This window comes from Phaenicophaeus curvirostris, chromosome 29 (genome assembly GCF_032191515.1).
Source record: "Phaenicophaeus curvirostris isolate KB17595 chromosome 29, BPBGC_Pcur_1.0, whole genome shotgun sequence".
NCBI classification, from domain to species: domain Eukaryota; kingdom Metazoa; phylum Chordata; class Aves; order Cuculiformes; family Cuculidae; genus Phaenicophaeus; species Phaenicophaeus curvirostris.
Window position 1 is genome coordinate 3,603,387 of NC_091420.1, and position 16,418 is coordinate 3,619,804.

The 16,418-nt window shown below is 47.2% G+C and overlaps 3 protein-coding genes across 4 annotated transcripts; 2 read left to right on the top strand and 1 right to left on the bottom strand.

Annotated features, from left to right (window-relative positions):
* Positions 1-6,756: 6,756 nt before the first annotated feature.
* Positions 6,757-9,628, top strand: LOC138732319 (beta-keratin-related protein-like). 2 transcript variants are annotated; one of them, XM_069878897.1, is made up of 2 exons: positions 6,757-6,888; positions 8,704-9,628. In XM_069878897.1, exon 2 carries the CDS (start codon positions 8,728-8,730, stop codon positions 9,133-9,135), a length of 408 nt encoding a protein of 135 aa, XP_069734998.1. In that variant the 5' UTR covers positions 6,757-6,888; positions 8,704-8,727; the 3' UTR covers positions 9,136-9,628. The 2 variants fall into 2 exon arrangements, with proteins under 2 accessions (XP_069734998.1, XP_069734999.1); XM_069878898.1 differs by lacking the exon at positions 6,757-6,888 and adding an exon at positions 7,667-7,755 and having other exon boundaries at positions 8,708-9,628.
* A 1,884-nt stretch (positions 9,629-11,512) lies between these two features.
* LOC138732087 (claw keratin-like) lies at positions 11,513-12,131 on the bottom strand. The gene has a single exon (XM_069878444.1). It carries the CDS (start codon positions 12,078-12,080, stop codon positions 11,658-11,660), a length of 423 nt encoding a protein of 140 aa, XP_069734545.1. The 5' UTR covers positions 12,081-12,131; the 3' UTR covers positions 11,513-11,657.
* Positions 12,132-14,392: 2,261 nt separating this feature from the next.
* Positions 14,393-15,168, top strand: LOC138732081 (claw keratin-like). Its single transcript, XM_069878438.1, has one exon. It carries the CDS (start codon positions 14,409-14,411, stop codon positions 14,829-14,831), a length of 423 nt encoding a protein of 140 aa, XP_069734539.1. The 5' UTR covers positions 14,393-14,408; the 3' UTR covers positions 14,832-15,168.
* Positions 15,169-16,418: the final 1,250 nt, after the last annotated feature.

Below are 16,418 nucleotides of genomic sequence, written 5' to 3' on the forward strand. Positions count from 1 at the left end.
ACAAGGGTATTCCCCAAAAAATAGGACAAAAATTGTTGCTTAAATCCATGCAGTCAACAACAGGGCATCAAAACCCTCTCTCCAAGTCACTTCACTGGGACAACTTGTGCAAGAAGAACCTGCAATGTGGATACGTGCAACTTATTAGCCAACACACAGTAATAGCCTGGACTAATGAGCTATTAAGCTGAGCGTTAATGCGCTCACGTTCCCCCAAAAGGCACTACAGGCCCAGCAGAGGAGCTATTCTGCTTTTAATTATTTGTGCTCTGGCTCAGAAGGATCAAGCACTTTTCCCTCACCCTCGTTATTCTGTGCTTTCAACATATTTGGGGAAAGAGGACAAAATTAAGCGGGTAATTTTGGGCTGGGCCTGTAGCAGTAGAATAGTAGAATGGGTTGGGTTCAAAGGGAACTTAAAGATCATTCAGTTCCACCCCTGCCATGGGCAGCGACACCTCCCACTGGATCAGGGGGCTCTAAATCTCATCCAACCTGGCCTTGAACCCCTCCAGGGATGGGGCAGCCACCCCTGCTCTGGGCAACCTGGGCCAGGGCCTCCCCACCCTCACAGGAGAACGTTTCCAAGTTCCCATCTCAATCTCCCCTCTTGCAGCTCAAAACCATTCCCTCCATTCTATCCCTGCCCTCCCTGATCCAGAGCCCCTCCCCAGCTTTCCTGGAGCCCCTTTCAGCATTGGAAGCTGCTCTAAGGTCTCCCCACAGCCTTTTCATCTCCAGGCTGAACAACCCCAACTCCCCCAGCCTGTCCCTGTACAGAGGGTGCTCCAGCCCTCAGATCATCTCCATGACCTCCTCTGGCCTCACTCCAGCAGTTCCACGTCCTTCCTGGGCTGAGGACTCCAGAATTGAACGCAGGAAAGAAACTAATGAACTTGATTTCTTGGAGCCTGCAAAGCAAACATGCAACTTCTTTTCCTTAAATTAAACCCAGCTCCTGTATAATCCTTTCAGTAGTAACAAATATCTCTGATGACTGCAGAATGCTTCATCAGCAATAATTACATTTGTGCACATGCAGAGTGTTGCAAAACAAAGCCTCTGCCTTCAGATTTAGACATCCAGATGTTGAGCAACACCTACCCTTTAGAAACAGGCGTATGAGGATCGCAAGCATCATTGTTCAGGTGAGATAATTATGTTGCATTATTTTCATTTTAAAGAAATCGCTCCACATGTACCTGAATGCTTTTTAAACTGCATAGGACAAATCTCATCTTCATCTAGATAAAGTGCATCTGACAATAAGCCTTGAATGTGTAAGGGGTTTGTCCCTCACTTCAAAAACTTTCCCATGCAGCAGAATCCAGTCCCCAGCCCCCCAGCATCCTTCTCTCTCTTTCTCCTGTTCCCAAAAGATTCTCCTACATGCAGGACCAGAATATCTTTCTCTTATATTAGTATTCTTGTCCCTTGCTCATTTCCTCAATTTTCAGCTTCTTTTACACTGTTCATCCCAAATTTTTGGTCTGCCCTCTCAAGGAACCCCAAGCAACAACACCTACCTACTGTTACCATCAAGAAGTGCAGGGACAGGACAAGGAGGAAGTTTTCAGCTTCCAACCCAAGCCATTTTATGATTTTAGAAGAAGTTTAAAAACCTCATCTCAAACTAAATTTTACTTTTCAAGTACAAAACATGGGAACAAACTGATGAGATTAATCAAACCATCTCTCATCAGACTCCTTATGTGTGAATATCAAGCAATAACATCACCTTAAAGCAAGCAACAAACACTTCACTTATGATACTTCATTAATATAGTCATCGTTAGTTCTAGTCCTTGAGCTCTGAGTACTTCAATTTCCTTCAAACTCAGCCCCCCCAGGGCAGGGATGTGGGAGCAGCGGCCCGTGTGCTGGACAACATTTCTCACCCTGCTACTGTCCCAAGGGAGGACACAGGGTGACTCACATCAGATTTAGCGGCTACACCCACAGATTGCTAAAAATACTTTATTCATTCTCCCCGTGTGATTTGTTTACATTCCTGTGGTTTGATCCTGATTAAATAACTTCAGGTTTCCAAGCTATAAATCATCCTTAAAATTCGAGGTGAATATGTGGGATTCCCCTAGGGGACAGAACTTCACTTGTTAAATACATCCTGGAGAAGGCTGATCACAAATACTTTCAAAGAGATTTGCAAAGGCTGGATATCATCTTCTTGCATCACACTATAGTATCACAAATAATCAGTGTTTCAGCAAGCTCTGATGCCACACAACTGAAAACTGCCATTGTTTTTATAAGAACATATTCTATATGTTCTTATATTCTGTATGTTCTCTACCCATGAAGATAGAGTGGTGCTCTAAAGCAGTGTTTCAGATCCATAGATGGCATTTTTAGATAACATGACTGAAAATGATAGAGATGAAGCTTAATAAAGCAAATCCACACCAGCTGAAAGTCTAATTCCACGTTTCTAATGTTCCTTTCGCTCTCTCATAGCACCTCTTCTTCAAAGCAGAATCAACAATGAACTCAGACCATGATGCTGAAGGTCCACTTCACCAGCAATTCATTTTAATTTATTTTTCAGTCCTTCTGTCAATCTCAACCTGTTATTTCAGTTTATACCCATGTCCTTCCATTTGCCTGCTGTACATCTCCATAACTGATCCAGCCCTCTCTTCTTCTCCTTAATTTGTGCTCACCTAGAATGACCATTCAAGACTTTTATTTTTGTGCATCTGTAAATGGTGACAACAGCTCCTTCTCCACCCTTTGACAGGTCAGACTGATGATCCTCAATATGATCCCATTCAGGGATTGACCCTTACGTGGCTGCTTCATAACCACCACACTGTAGCTTCGATTGTGACGTTACAGCTAAGAAAAAGCTGAAGTGTAGAGTTAAAACCCAGTCTGATCTGCTTTTTGTCTAACTCTAGGAAACCAACCAGCCTCGTCAGTATCCATTTTTGTGCTGATATTGAAGAAATAACAATTCACTTAAGGGCTGTGCACGTTACGCATAGAATCATAGAACAGCTTGGGTTGGAAGTGACCTTAAAGATCATCCAACTCCCTTCTATGGGCAGGGACACCTCCCACTGCATCAGGGGCTCCAAGCCCCATCCAACCTGGCCTTGAAGCCCTCCAGGGATGGGGCAGCCACCACTGCTCTAGGAAACCCCTTCCAGTGCCTCACCACTCTCATAGTGAAGAAATTCCTCCTTATGTCCAGGCTAAATCTGCCCTCTCCAGTTTATCCCCATTGCCCCTCATCCTAACACCACTTATCACCTTTATAAACACGTGGAAACTGCTACCTATGTGCTTCTACCTAATGATGCCCAATGAAGGGTTGAGGTGGGTACTTGGAAACCAGGCGAGGAAAATAAAGGAAAACTCAGGACATAAAGGGCAAAAGTGAGGCAGGTTGTGTAATATCATGTGGGACAACCAGAGGGAGCTGTGGAGGCCAAGTGTTCCATCCAAAGTTAACTCAGCATCTTATAAACTTAACTGCGTGACCGGATTCTACCTATACCCCAAGAAACAGGATTAGCAACGCAAAACCCCACATGGTGGGATCAGAGAAGGCGTGCAACAGGGGTGTATCCCAAACAGGTCTTATTTAATTTAAATAATATAATTTGCTTTCCTGCTCTGAACAAACCAGTATTTCAATTTTCTACTATTACAACACATTCCCATGCAGTTCCAGTCAGCATGTGGCAAAATGCTGACTCGCTCCCTTCTTTCCTTTTCCTTCTGTGCTTCTTCAATACTTATTTTGTCTAAGTTTATGATGCCAACTGATAATTTGTTGACAGTTCGTTGCCATTTTTTGGTATTCAAAATCTAGTTTAATCCCAGCTAGAAGGGCACAAAAAGGGCCCTTCTAGGTTCTCCTACTCTACTCAGGCTGGTCTGCCAAGTCCTAGAAATGTGTTGGTGAAGGCATGGAAAAGCCAGGAAGCTAAAACCCTCTGCAATGTGGGGTCCTGACAAGCCTGGAAAGCAAGGATCCAGCCAGTGATTGCACACGAGGTCATTGTGCATGAGTAGTTCCCCCTTTTACCCATCAGATGTTATCAAAGACCTTCAGCAAAGGGTTTGTTCTCTTCAGCTGGCAAATATGCTTTGAAAGACCATCCTTCACCCCATCATTTATCCAGTCCATGCATTTTTTTTCCCAGTAGCTGCAGGTTTTTGTTCAATTGTGCTCCTTCTGCATGAAATTAGGATTTATGAGGTGTTTCTGGAAACACCCTGCATAATTAAACACCATGGGAACATTCTGAAGAGCAAAAATGTTTCACAAATACTTATTAATATGTTGCCTATGCAAATAGCTGTTATGATAATAGCTGTAGGTGACGCCTAGAGTTGGGCAATAGCACCACCTTAAAGCAGATGCATTTAGTTAATTTCTAGCATTGCTCTAATTAGGGCATGAATCACTGCCTCAGACTTGGGATTATTCAGCTTTCACTTGTACTTTGTACAAAATTAGAAAGCCAGAGTTTGTGATAGTGCAAAAAACTCTATGCACCGATGCACAACTAAACTCTTGCTACCAGTCTGGATTTATATTTCAGTTCATACCTGACTAATGGTCAGAATTCTTGCTAATATAATATGTCTTCAGATGACGTAAGCACTTCTTTGAAGTGAAAAGAATTGATGTTGCAGATCTACATCAGCAGAGATCCCCAAGCGTTTTCCTTTAATTATTTTTTCATTAGCGAGTGTTCCTGACTCAGCTTTATAAACAAAACTTCTCTGCTCTGAAGCTGAACAGAACTGGTTTGACGACAGGAGCCATATCTTAGCTAGGCAAGAGCCCTTATTAATGCTGTCCCTGCCTTGAAAAAGGATGTAATTTTCTAAAGCAGTTTAAAATTAATAGCTGCTGACAATATTAACATTCTATATTGTGGTGCATGCAGGCTGCATTACTTTTTTTCTCTTTTTTTTTGCTTTTTATTACATTTGTTAGTCGCTCTAGTGCATAAAGCAAAAATTGGAGGGGAAGAAAATTCTATATAGTATTGCTACGTGTGGGAGAGTTTTGAAGAGTTAATTACCTTGTAGTTAAGAGACTGCATCTTCATGCAATAGCCAGGATTCAGTTCGTAGTTCTGTCATTGATCGCTTAAACGGAGCAGAGATCAACTGAAAGGAGAAACAGAATCATGGAAAGGTTTGAGTTGGAAGGGACCTCAAAGCACATCAAGTTCCACCACTGCCTTGGGCAGGGACACCTCCCACTGGATCAGGGGCTCCAAGCCCCATCCAACCTGGCCTTGAACCCCTCCAGGGATGGGGCAGCCACCTCTGCTCTGGGCAACCTGGGCCAGGGCCTCCCCACCCTTACAGCAAAGCATTCCTCCCCAAGATCTCATCTCAATCTCCCCTTTTTCAGCTGAAAACCGTTCCCATCATCCTATCCCTACACTCCCTGATCAAGAGCCCCTCCCCAGCTTTCCCATAGGCCCCAGAGTGAATCCAGAGACCTTAGCTAGAATCATTCTGCAAGGATAAATTCTGTACTTGCTGTATATGCTTTAATACCCATGTTTTGAAATAGCAATTTTGGGATGTATCCTTGGATGGGAGAGGTCTTCCAGCTAGAAATTACCAAAGAGTTAGAAGCAAGAGACACTGAAAACTTAGGGAGCAGATAGAAAACCTAGACTGTGAATCTATCTGAATTGCAAGCTCCACCAAAGGAGGCTACATTCAATGCACCTTGTTAGGACCAAACTATAAAAACCCACAGCTACTTCTGCCATGGCACATTCCAGCTGGTTGAACGCTACCCAGTCAACGTTGACGGGCTTCCCTCTGCCTGGTGCTCCATGCACCCAGCAGCACCCTCCACTGGCAGAGGCCACCAGGAGGACCTTCTCAAAGCATATGGGAAGTCGTCCCATTTTCCCAGGAACCAGTTCACCACAGTCGTTCTTCCCCCTGGAAGGAAGCTTCATGCGTAGAATTACCAAACTCATTGAATTGCTTCAAAACCACCACCATCCTGGTGTTTATGCCATGATGAATTTATGATATTAATTACTCTCATTTTATGAGGCACCCCTGAAAATCCCCCAGGCGGTGGAGTTTATCAGGAATATTCTGCAGATATCAGGAAGCAAGATTCCAAAAGAAGTTCACAAACATATGTTTGCATGTCATAAAAGGAAATTATTTTATGTTAATATTAATAATATCATAGTGGATTTTGACTGCTCTGACTTCATACAGAGCATATGCAAAACATTTATTTAATCAACTCCTCATTTTAAGCCTCATAATTGGAGATGGTTTCATCTTTATTTAAGAGATAACTTTGTGATAGCTTGGCTTTTAATGCTTTTCAGCAGATGCTGCCTCTGACTTGGGTAAGAATGCATCTGTAAACATTATTAACGCTACATCAGACAGATAACAAACCCTGTGCTTCTAGAGGTTTATCTAGGCAAACACGATATGTCAGCTCCTATTTCCAATAAGGAAAATAAATCTTCTGTACCAACACACAGACATCTAATTCTCCCTGTGTCTTCCACAGAGATAAGCCACTACAAGTCTATTAATTCTTACTGTACTTTAAATTCTTAATGAAAACAGTAGAGTCAAACCAGGAAATATTCCAGATGAAAAGAACTTGCAGGGCCCATCTGCATTTCGTATTATGACCTCACTCAGCTTTAGATAATCATAAACAGTGAGCAAAACAATTACAGCAAGTACGGGAGGAATAAATGCAACAAAGTTTGCTTCATGAGTAATTAAAGTCCTTTACACAAAGCGTCTCCGCTCCTCCAGGCAATCTGGGAAAGGGTATAAAAACCCTCTCTGCGCACGTCTTCTCTCACTGCTTCTCTTGACTTGTTCTCTCCGGTACGCTGAGTAAGTCTGTTTTGACAACTATTAAAAACCTCGAGTTTAATTTCATTTTAGCATGAGTTTGGTTAAAATTGGGACTAAATCCTGCATGAATATTCTGAGGCATCTGTAGAAAGATGCTTACTAACATTCTCTATGCTGGATAAAGAACGCTAAACTAAAAGCAAGAGCTTTTCAAGACTTCTTACTTTTATGGCAGAATGTGGGATTTCTCTCTCCTCTGAAAGTTTGCAGAAGGGCTCCAAGAATAGATTGTGAAATTCTTTTTACTTATATGGCACTGTATGTATATATATAAATATATATATATGCAGGAGTTGTTAAGTGGGGGGATTTCATGAGTGACTGTTGAAGTTCAAGACCAGCTTGGATGGGGCTTGGAGCCCCTGATCCAGTGGGAGGTGTCCCTGTCCAGGGTAGAGGGTGGAACTGGATTGGTTTGAGGTCCTTTCCAATCCAACCCATTCTACGAAGCAAAATCTTTTTTTTTTTTCATTCGTAACGCAGCTAATTTAATTAGACTAACAGCAAGCTACACCAGGCAGTGATTAGATACTATTAATGTAACCGTGGAAACAAGCTTCCATTTGTCATAATTACAAATATGAATTTGCTCGTATTTGAATGTCTTTTTAAAGAGATGAAATAAAGCATTTTTTTAGGTTAAAGCTAAATTCTAACCCAAGGGTATTTGGGGGAAAATTCTGTGCATGCTGCTTTTTTTTTTCCCCCACCACAGAATGATGCATTTGAGGGTCCTTCTGCTTTCCTCTGGATTTAGTTGAGTCAAGTAAAGATCCAAGAGCTCACTGTCCTGCCTGTTCCCCTGCACCCATACTGAGTAGCACCAAGCTTCTGAAGTGGGGGAAAGTGGCTTTTAGGCTACTTACTTTATACTTAGCAAGATAATAGTTTGCTTATTAGAAAATGTTGCTGGCTAAGTATTTTAGGATCCTGTATTTTCTCACTGATTTTAGATTAGATCTAAATTATGCACTATCTGCCTTAGAAAGATGTAACCTGAAGAAAGAAATAAACACTATTAAATGTGTGTATCCCAGGTCAAGGTGTATTTTTCTTATTTGGGTTGGCAATAACATAATACAAATATTTTAAGTTATGCATCTTATAAAGCCAGTATTTTTAAACTCTATTTATTCTTCACCTGTCATTTCAGTGGAATGGTTTAGTGCCTGAAAATAACAGGAATATGCAAGAAAATCATAGAATGGTTTGGGTTGGAAGGAACCTTAAAGATCATCCACTTCCACCCCCTGACATTGGCAGGGACACCTCCCACTGGATCAGCTTGTGCACAATACAAAAGCCTATATGCAATATAGGAAATTCAGGCTGCTAAATCGACTCAGTACTCAAATCTATTGCAAATCCAGACTCTTTGTCCCCTCCCTTCCTTGTGGCCCCTCTGGAAAACACAGACTCAGCCCTGGGAAGCTGCGTGTGGGAGGAAAGGAGGTGCTGTGGGAACAAGCTCAAGCTTGTCTCCAGGAACAAAGTACTGGGAGGTTTTACAGCTGACAGCTCTTTGGAAGGTGGCATGCAAAGAAAGAGGAGGATCTTTGCTCCCAGAGGAAGAGAAATAAAGACAGCAAGCTGAAAGCAGCAATTTAGAAAGGACAAGTAGATGCAGGCTAAGTAAAAGGTGGCAGATATAAGGGAAGGAGCTTGACTGCTGTCTTATCCAAATCATCTCTGTCTGAAACTTTTAGAGCCAAGCTTAGAAGCATCAATAACCAGGCTCATGGGTTTTGTCATTTGATTGTCTTGTTTTTTTCTAATTCTACAAATAAATTGCAGGCAGTCCCCTGCCACAGCCAGGCGATGGCTTCCCAGCAGCTGGCATGCACCAACCCCTGCGAGGCCAAGTGTCCCCAGCCCCTGGCCACCAGCAGCAACGAGCCTTGCGTCGTGACCTGCGGTGATTCCCGGGTGATTATCTACCCACCACCCGTTGTCGTCACCTTCCCAGGACCCATCCTCACCACCTACCCACAGCAAACCGTCGTGGGAGCCTCAGAGCCCTCTGAGGTCAATCTTGCAGAGCCTCCTGCCACAGCACCTCTGCCAGCGGAGGTGACCGGGAGGCTGGAGGCAGCAGCTGAGAAAATTGCCCCCCAGGTCATCGCCCGACCCGAGCCACGGTGTGCCCCGAGGTACTCCTACACCTACTCTTCCCAATGGACACATCCATGCAACTCGTATCGCTCTGGGAAACGGTGGACGTACTGAGCTCAGCTCTGGGGTGCACAGAGCAATTTAAAGAAGCAGCAAAGGAAATTTGATATGCAGATTGGGGTGGAGCTCCCCGGCACCAGCCCCAGAGCTGGGTGTTCTCTGGCTCCAGCTGAAAAGAATGAGAGCTACAAACACTCAGCACCTGTGAAAGGCAGGTTCATGTGTGCATTTTCTCATTTTGCCTTTAGTTTAGATTTGTAATCCTCTGGCTTTCCAGTTTAGTCATCTGCTTCTGTTGTGCTTTGTCTTATTTCAGTTATACTAATGACAGTGATCATAGAGAGGTGACTTAGGATGCTAGAAACTGCACACAGCAACTGTACCAAAGGAGGAAAAAAAAAAAAACATATTTTTTAACAGACTGCAACACTTTGACCCTGATGATTGGCCAGAGCCTCCCTGAACCCCTGGAAAGATGGTCTTTGTATTGTGTAGTTCCAGAACTGTAGAAAAGCTGTCTCTTTCCAAATAAATTTTCTATATCAAAGCATGGTTTCTGGTTTTCATTACCACATAACCTTTTTCCTTCTTCTTTTATTTATTGGTTGAATTTATAGCATATTTATCCTCACTCATAGGCATTCCATGTTTCTTCTTTAAGTGCCAGTGTCACAAAATCCCAGGAATACTTTTCTACCCAATATCATTAAACGTATGTTAAGCATTTGACCCTCTCCAGGACCAGCCTGAGTCCCCGGCAGCTGCTGTTTATGAGAGCAGCTTGGGTGATGCTTAGCTCCAAATTTGCCACATACAACTCAGGACAGAACAACTTTCCAGCACTTTGCTCCAAGCCCAAGAGCACAATATGAATAGCTGTGTGCAGCCAACCCACAGCCCTCCAACACTCTGTAGATCTTCCCCAGGGTCACAGAGGGAAAGATGCTCTCAGACACTCATGAATGTGCTGCTCACATCGCCGGGTGCATGGTCAGAACATCACCCTGAGCATCACGTCTGACTGGTGGGAACAGGGTGCAGAGTATGAACGGGAAAGAAACACACCACTGATTCAGTTTTAATTTCTCTACAGACCTCAAAAAACAGGAGGTGGTATTGCACCTGTGAAATCAGTCTTTCATAAAGAAGAGAAGGGTTGCCATCCTGAGGGACCTTAATAGACTTGAGAGATGGGTTTGTGCAAAACTCGTGAACAAGACCAAGGTAAGGTCCTACACCTGGGTCAATCCCAAATTAAAATACAGGCTGTGCAGAGAATGGATTGAGTGCAGCCCTGGAGAGAAGGACTTGTGGGTGCTGGTTGATGAGAAGGTCAGCGTGAGCTGGCAAAGCATGTGCTTGCAGCCCAGAAAGCAAAGCATGTTCTGGACTGCTTCAGAAGAAGTGTGACCAACAATCAAAGGAGGGGATTGTGCCTCTCTACCCTGCACTCATGATAGCTCACCTGGAGTCCTGCATTTACTTCTGGAGTCCTCAGCACAGGAAGGACGTGGATCTAACGGAGCAAGTCCAGAGGAAGCCACAGAGGCAATCAGGACTGAAGCATCTCCCGTAAGAATACAGACTGAGTGCAATGAGATTGTTCAACCTGGAGAAGAGAAAGCTCTAGGGAGACCTCACAGCAGCCCCATAGTACTTAAAAGGACTGCAGGAAAGCTAGGGAGGGGCTTTTGATCAGGGAGTGCAGGGATAGGGTGAAGGGAACGAGTTTCAGCTGAAAAGGGGGAGATTGACATGAGATCTTGGGAAGAAATGTTTTGCTGTGAGGGTGGGGAGGCCCTGGCCCAGGTTGCCCAGAGCAGGGGTGGCTGCTCCATCCCTGGAGGGGTTCAAGGCCAGGTTGGATGGGGCTTGGAGCCCCTGATCCCGTGGGAGGTGTCCCTGCCCATGGTGGGGGGTGGGACTCAATGGGTTTTGAGGTCCCTTTGAACCCAACTATTCTATGATTCTATGATTTCCTAGTAACTTCACTACTTTGCAGTTCAAAAACCTTTCCTGAGAGACGTTCAGAGCTTCCACAAATATTTTCAACAAATGCATTGCCAACTAACATTTCACATCACCCCTCGGTTTTCAATGTAATTCCAGACACAACGAAGAATAAATTCAGACAAAAGAAAATTGTTCATGCCATGTGGATTCTTTAATGGGGATGGAAAGTGTCAGCAAGGAAAAAAAAAACATAGAGAAACAATGAACAGAGAAACACAGAAATCATGAGGCTGTAGCAAGGCACAACCCAGGGCTCCACTTCTATGATTCCCCCTTCCCATTGCAGGCTGGGAGTCTCAGAGCTGCGCAGAGCAACGGAGACTCACATCTGAGGATGAGAATTGTTGTATCACAGAGAGGAGCTTCAGGAGGCTGTGAAAGCTGCCACCAGAGATCTCCGACGTCACTTTGGATAAGGCAGGATCATAAAGTTGAAGTCACTGTTTGGCACAGCTTAAAGAGGGATTGAAAGCTTTGTTCTGCGTCTGGTGGTAGAAGCCAAGAGGGGCTACTTGTGAACAACCAGGGCAGATGCAGCACTGAACTCCGAGGGTATTTGGAGTTTAGCAGGGCCCGCAGTTGCCACTGAGGTACCTGTGGCCTCGAGCCCAGCCGCCGTATCCACAGCTCCCGTAGCCCCCATAGCCCCCATAGCCCCCAAGGCCTCCGTACCCCCAGGAGCCTCCATAGCCCCCATAGCCACCAAGGCCTCCATACCCCCAAGAGCCCCCGTAGCCCCCATAACCACGGCCTCCAAAGGTGCCTCCGTAGCTCCCAGCCACAGCGGGGACTCCAGCGGAGCCAACAACACTATGCTGTGGGAAGCTGCTGAGGATGGGTCCGGGGAAGGTGACCACCGAGGGTGGGGGCTGGATCACCACCGTGGAGTCGGGGCACTGCCGCACGCAGGGCTCGTTGCAGGAGTCAGCCAGCGGGGCCGGGGTGGCCACCCCACAGGACGGGGCACACAGGCTGGAGCAGGACATCCTTCGGTGCAGGAGGTGAAGCTGCAAGACAAGGCAGAGCTACGACTCAAAGCAAGGCTCCATCCCAAATCCCTCCTGGCTCTCTTGCACTTGGAACCTGTGTCCCAAGACACACTCTGCATCATCTCCGGAGGTCAGAGCAAAATCAAATTCTACAGCTGAAATTCTGGTGTAAACCCTTTGGTCTCTCTCATGCTCCCTGGGCATCTCTTAACACACAGGAGAGAAGGAAAACTCCCTCATCCAAAGCAGATGGAAACTCAAGGAGCTCCAAAGGCCTTCAGTTCATTTGTATAGTGAGCGCATCATACCTGCAAGGTTAGATTTCCCTCCTTACCATAGTTCTCAGACTGCACCATCCCATCCTAACTATGCTCCGTGAAAGAGTGGTGGAGCCCAGAGCAAGAGAGTCCTTGAGAAAGACATCGCTGGGGAAGGGAAGAGGGAGGTAAGGCTTGGACTTACCACAATGGTCAGGAGAGTCAAGTGGTGGAAGAAGCTGGATAGAGGGCTGCAAGGCTCTCAGCTCTTTTATACACATCCCAGACTGCCTGGGGCATTGGCCAAGGGGTGGTGGCAGAAACCCCAGCTAATTATGAATTCAAGCGGACAAGCTTCATCATACAGATAGTGATGCGAGATAATTATATCCCTCTTCATTGGGGACATTGGTATGGAAACGTGCGCTGGAGAAAAAAGAGCTGTTGGGTGGGACAAACCATGACAAATCATCACATGAAAGACAAGGAGCTGCTGCAGCTGACCTGGTGACACTAATAAACCCCATTCTGTCTCTAATCCCCCACTTTGCTTACACTGAAGCATCCCAGTCATCTTGCAGATTGTTCTGCCCAATGACTTCACACTCAGTAGCATCCCAGCCTCGGACCCAGAGCCAGCAGTGCCCAGCATTCCAGTGCATGTGGGAACCATGGCCACGTGCAGCCTGTGTCTGTGAGGGTCCTGGGCCAGCATCTCCATTCACAACCCTCAATGCCCAGCTGAGTAACTGGCTCTTCCCAGAGAGGGCTCGGTGAAGGCCATGCTCACACACACATAGATGAACCATCTGAAAGTGTCTTGGTCCTGTTTCTTCCCCCCTGCTCCTCCACACATCTACGTTTGCATTCTTCCCACGCCCCTTCCACATCTGTGCCAGCGTTCTTCACAGATGCAGCTTCATACCACCTGTAATCACCTCCTCCACATTTTGCAGGATCATCAGGTTACTTGGGGAGCTAAAAATCAAGAAGTCATGCAGTGGCAGGAAAATATCCAAAGCTTATAGATGCCCCTTGCACTCCTCACTGCCACCTCACCCAGCCCTTGCCAGCGTGGAGCCACAGTTGGCATTCAGAGCTGTCCTGAGCATATGGAATGGATTCTTCCTTGCTCAACCTCCTCGGACCTCAGTTTACCAGCCTGTAAAAGAGAAATAATGGCAGGCGTGATGGCTGCATGTAGGATTGCAAAGTGCATCTGAAAGATGCCCAACGCTCTTGTAAATAAGCAAAGTACGAGGATTAGGGACAAGTTGGGGTTTATTGGAGCCGTGAGGTCAGCTAGAGCACCGTCTTGTCTTTCATGTAAGGATGTGTCATGACCTGTCACTCCAACCACATGTTTGTTCACCATGGCACATCTATTTGCTAGTAAACCCAATTAGGATGGATGTAATTGTTCCGCATCACAATTTGATTTATGAGGCTTGTCCACTTGATTTTGTGACTACATGAGCCTTCTGCCACCACCCCTTGGCCAATGCCCCGGGCAGTCTGGGATGTGTATAAAAGAGCTGAGAGCCTTGCAGCCCTCTATCCAGCTTCTTCCACCACTTGACTCTCCTGAACATTGTGGTAAGTCCAAGCCTTACCTCCCTCTTCCCTTCCCCAACGATGCCTTTCTCAAGGACTCTCTTGCTCTGGGCTCCACCACTCTTTCACGGAGCATAGTTAGGATGGGATGGTGCAGTCTGAGAACTATGGCAAGGAGGGAAATCTAACCTTGCAGGTATGATGCACTCACTATACAAATGAACTGAAGGCCTTTGGAACTCTTTGAGTTTCCATCTGCTTTGGATGAGGGAGTTTTCCTTCTCTCCTGTGTGTTAAGAGATGCCCAGGCATGAGAGAGCATGAGAGAGACCAAAGGGTTTACACCAGAATTTCAGCTGTAGAATTTGATTTTGCTCTGACCTCCGGAGATGATGCAGAGTGTGTCTTGGGACACAGGTTCCAAGTGCAAGAGAGCCAGGAAGGATTTGGGATGGAGCCTTGCTTTGAGTCGTAGCTCTGCCTTGTCTTGCAGCTTCACCTCCTGCACCGAAGGATGTCCTGCTCCAGCCTGTGTGCCCCGTCCTGTGGGGTGGCCACCCCGGCCCCGCTGGCTGACTCCTGCAACGAGCCCTGCGTGCGGCAGTGCCCCGACTCCACGGTGGTGATCCAGCCCCCACCCTCGGTGGTCACCTTCCCCGGACCCATCCTCAGCAGCTTCCCACAGCAAAGTGTTGTTGGCTCCGCTGGAGTCCCTGCTGTGGCTGGGAGCTACGGAGGCACCTTTGGAGGCCGCGGTTATGGGGGCTACGGGGGCTCTTGGGGGTATGGAGGCCTTGGTGGCTACGGGGGCTACGGAGGCTCCTGGGGGTACGGAGGCCTTGGGGGCTATGGGGGCTATGGGGGCTACGGGAGCTGTGGATACGGCGGCTGGGCTCGAGGGAACAGGTACCTCAGTGGCAGCTGTGGGCCCTGCTAAGCCTCACACTGCATCCGACCTCAGATGAAGATCTCCGGAAAAGCCCCTGGCACATCTCCACTCAAAGCCTGAAGAAAGGACGTCCCCTTGGCATTGCTGGGCCCCACAGCTTGAACCCCTCGCGCTGCTTGTGGCCCAGCTCTGCCTTCATCCTGCCCTGCCTGAACATCCCTCCACGACTCGTTGACCCCTGATGACAGAGGCTCGCACTGGGGGCCTCCTCCTGTGGCTCCACTGATGCTCACCATCGCCTGCCCACTGCCAGGAGACAGGGGAAGACCCTGTCCAGAGCCCTTGTCCCAACTCCCTCCTCCCCTGAACTGCAATAAAAGCTGTGTTGCATCGCAATATTCACCTCTGGGTTTATTTCATCCTTGTCAGGGTGAGGCGTGGGAGCTGCTTTGGTTCCAGCTGCCTGTCCTTGTGTTTCACAGCACTCTGACAGGGTCTCTCAGAGCACGGACAGTGCTCATCTCCTTCAGCAACAGCTTCTTCCTCTTGGCTCTATCTGTCTTTTCCCCACTCTGGGTCCTGCACTCAGCAGATCAAGAAGAGCAGTTTGGCTCCACAGGGATGTGCTCCTCTCTCTGACCATTCCTCACAGCTGCCTGTGGCCCCAGGACTATGGGGATTAGGATGCACAGAGGCAACGGACACCAAGGAGAAACCCCCAGCTCCTCCCCAACTGCCTTGCCTTCGTCCCCTCCATGTTCCTGTATCCTTGCACCAGCTCCTCATCCTGGTTCTCCTCTGTCTCCCACTGCTCCTCAGAGCACTTTGCCACTGTCTTCATCCCCTCTTCTTCAACAGAAGCTCTCCCTGGTATTCCCTGTGTCCCCTGCCTGCCACCAGTGGGCCCAGCTCTGCCAGGAGGGACAGGAAAGCTTCCCACAGCCTGCTGCTCTGGACCACACTCTCACAGAAGTCCTTTTCATGTCCTTCCTCACCCACCAGCCCACAGAGTAGCCCACACTGCCACACCGCCCCAAAGCACGCACCCACGGCAGTCGTGATGGGGTCACCAGATTGATAGGAACGGTTGGACTCAATGAGCCAGTGGGTCTTTTCCAAACTGGTGGTTCTGTGACACCACCTCAAAGCACCCACCCACAGCACTCGTGGTGGAATCACCAGATCCTCTTCCACTACTGTGCCCTCATCAGACACACAGCGGGCACCACATGAGCCAGGGTCTGTTGGGTGATGGTGAGTCAGTGCTGGGGCATCTGGTTAGATATGGGGACAGACGACCCATCTCTTTGGGAGCTTCCTAGAGGTGGCCAACTGCTGCTACACTTCCCAGTGCTTCCTATTTCTATCTGGCCAAGAAGGCCAGCAGCATCCTGGCTTGAATCAGCCATGGTGTGCCCACCAGGAGAGGAGAAGGGATCATCCCCCTGGACTCATCATTGGTGATGTCGCACCTAAAATCCTGGATTCAGTTTTGGGCTCCTCACTCCAAGAAAGACATTGAGGGGCTGGAGCACATCTGGAGAAGGGAACAGAGCTGGGTGAGGGTCTGGAGAACAGAGATTCTGGGAGCAGCTGAGGGAAATGGGCCTGTTTAATCTGAAAAAGAGGAGCCTG

Excerpts from the sequence above, each read along its gene's own strand:
- LOC138732319 (XM_069878897.1), top strand. The coding sequence starts at position 8,728 with ATGGCTTCCCAGCAGCTGGCATGCACCAACCCCTGCGAGGCCAAGTGT.
- LOC138732087 (XM_069878444.1), bottom strand. The coding sequence starts at position 12,080 with ATGTCCTGCTCCAGCCTGTGTGCCCCGTCCTGTGGGGTGGCCACCCCG.
- LOC138732081 (XM_069878438.1), top strand. The coding sequence starts at position 14,409 with ATGTCCTGCTCCAGCCTGTGTGCCCCGTCCTGTGGGGTGGCCACCCCG.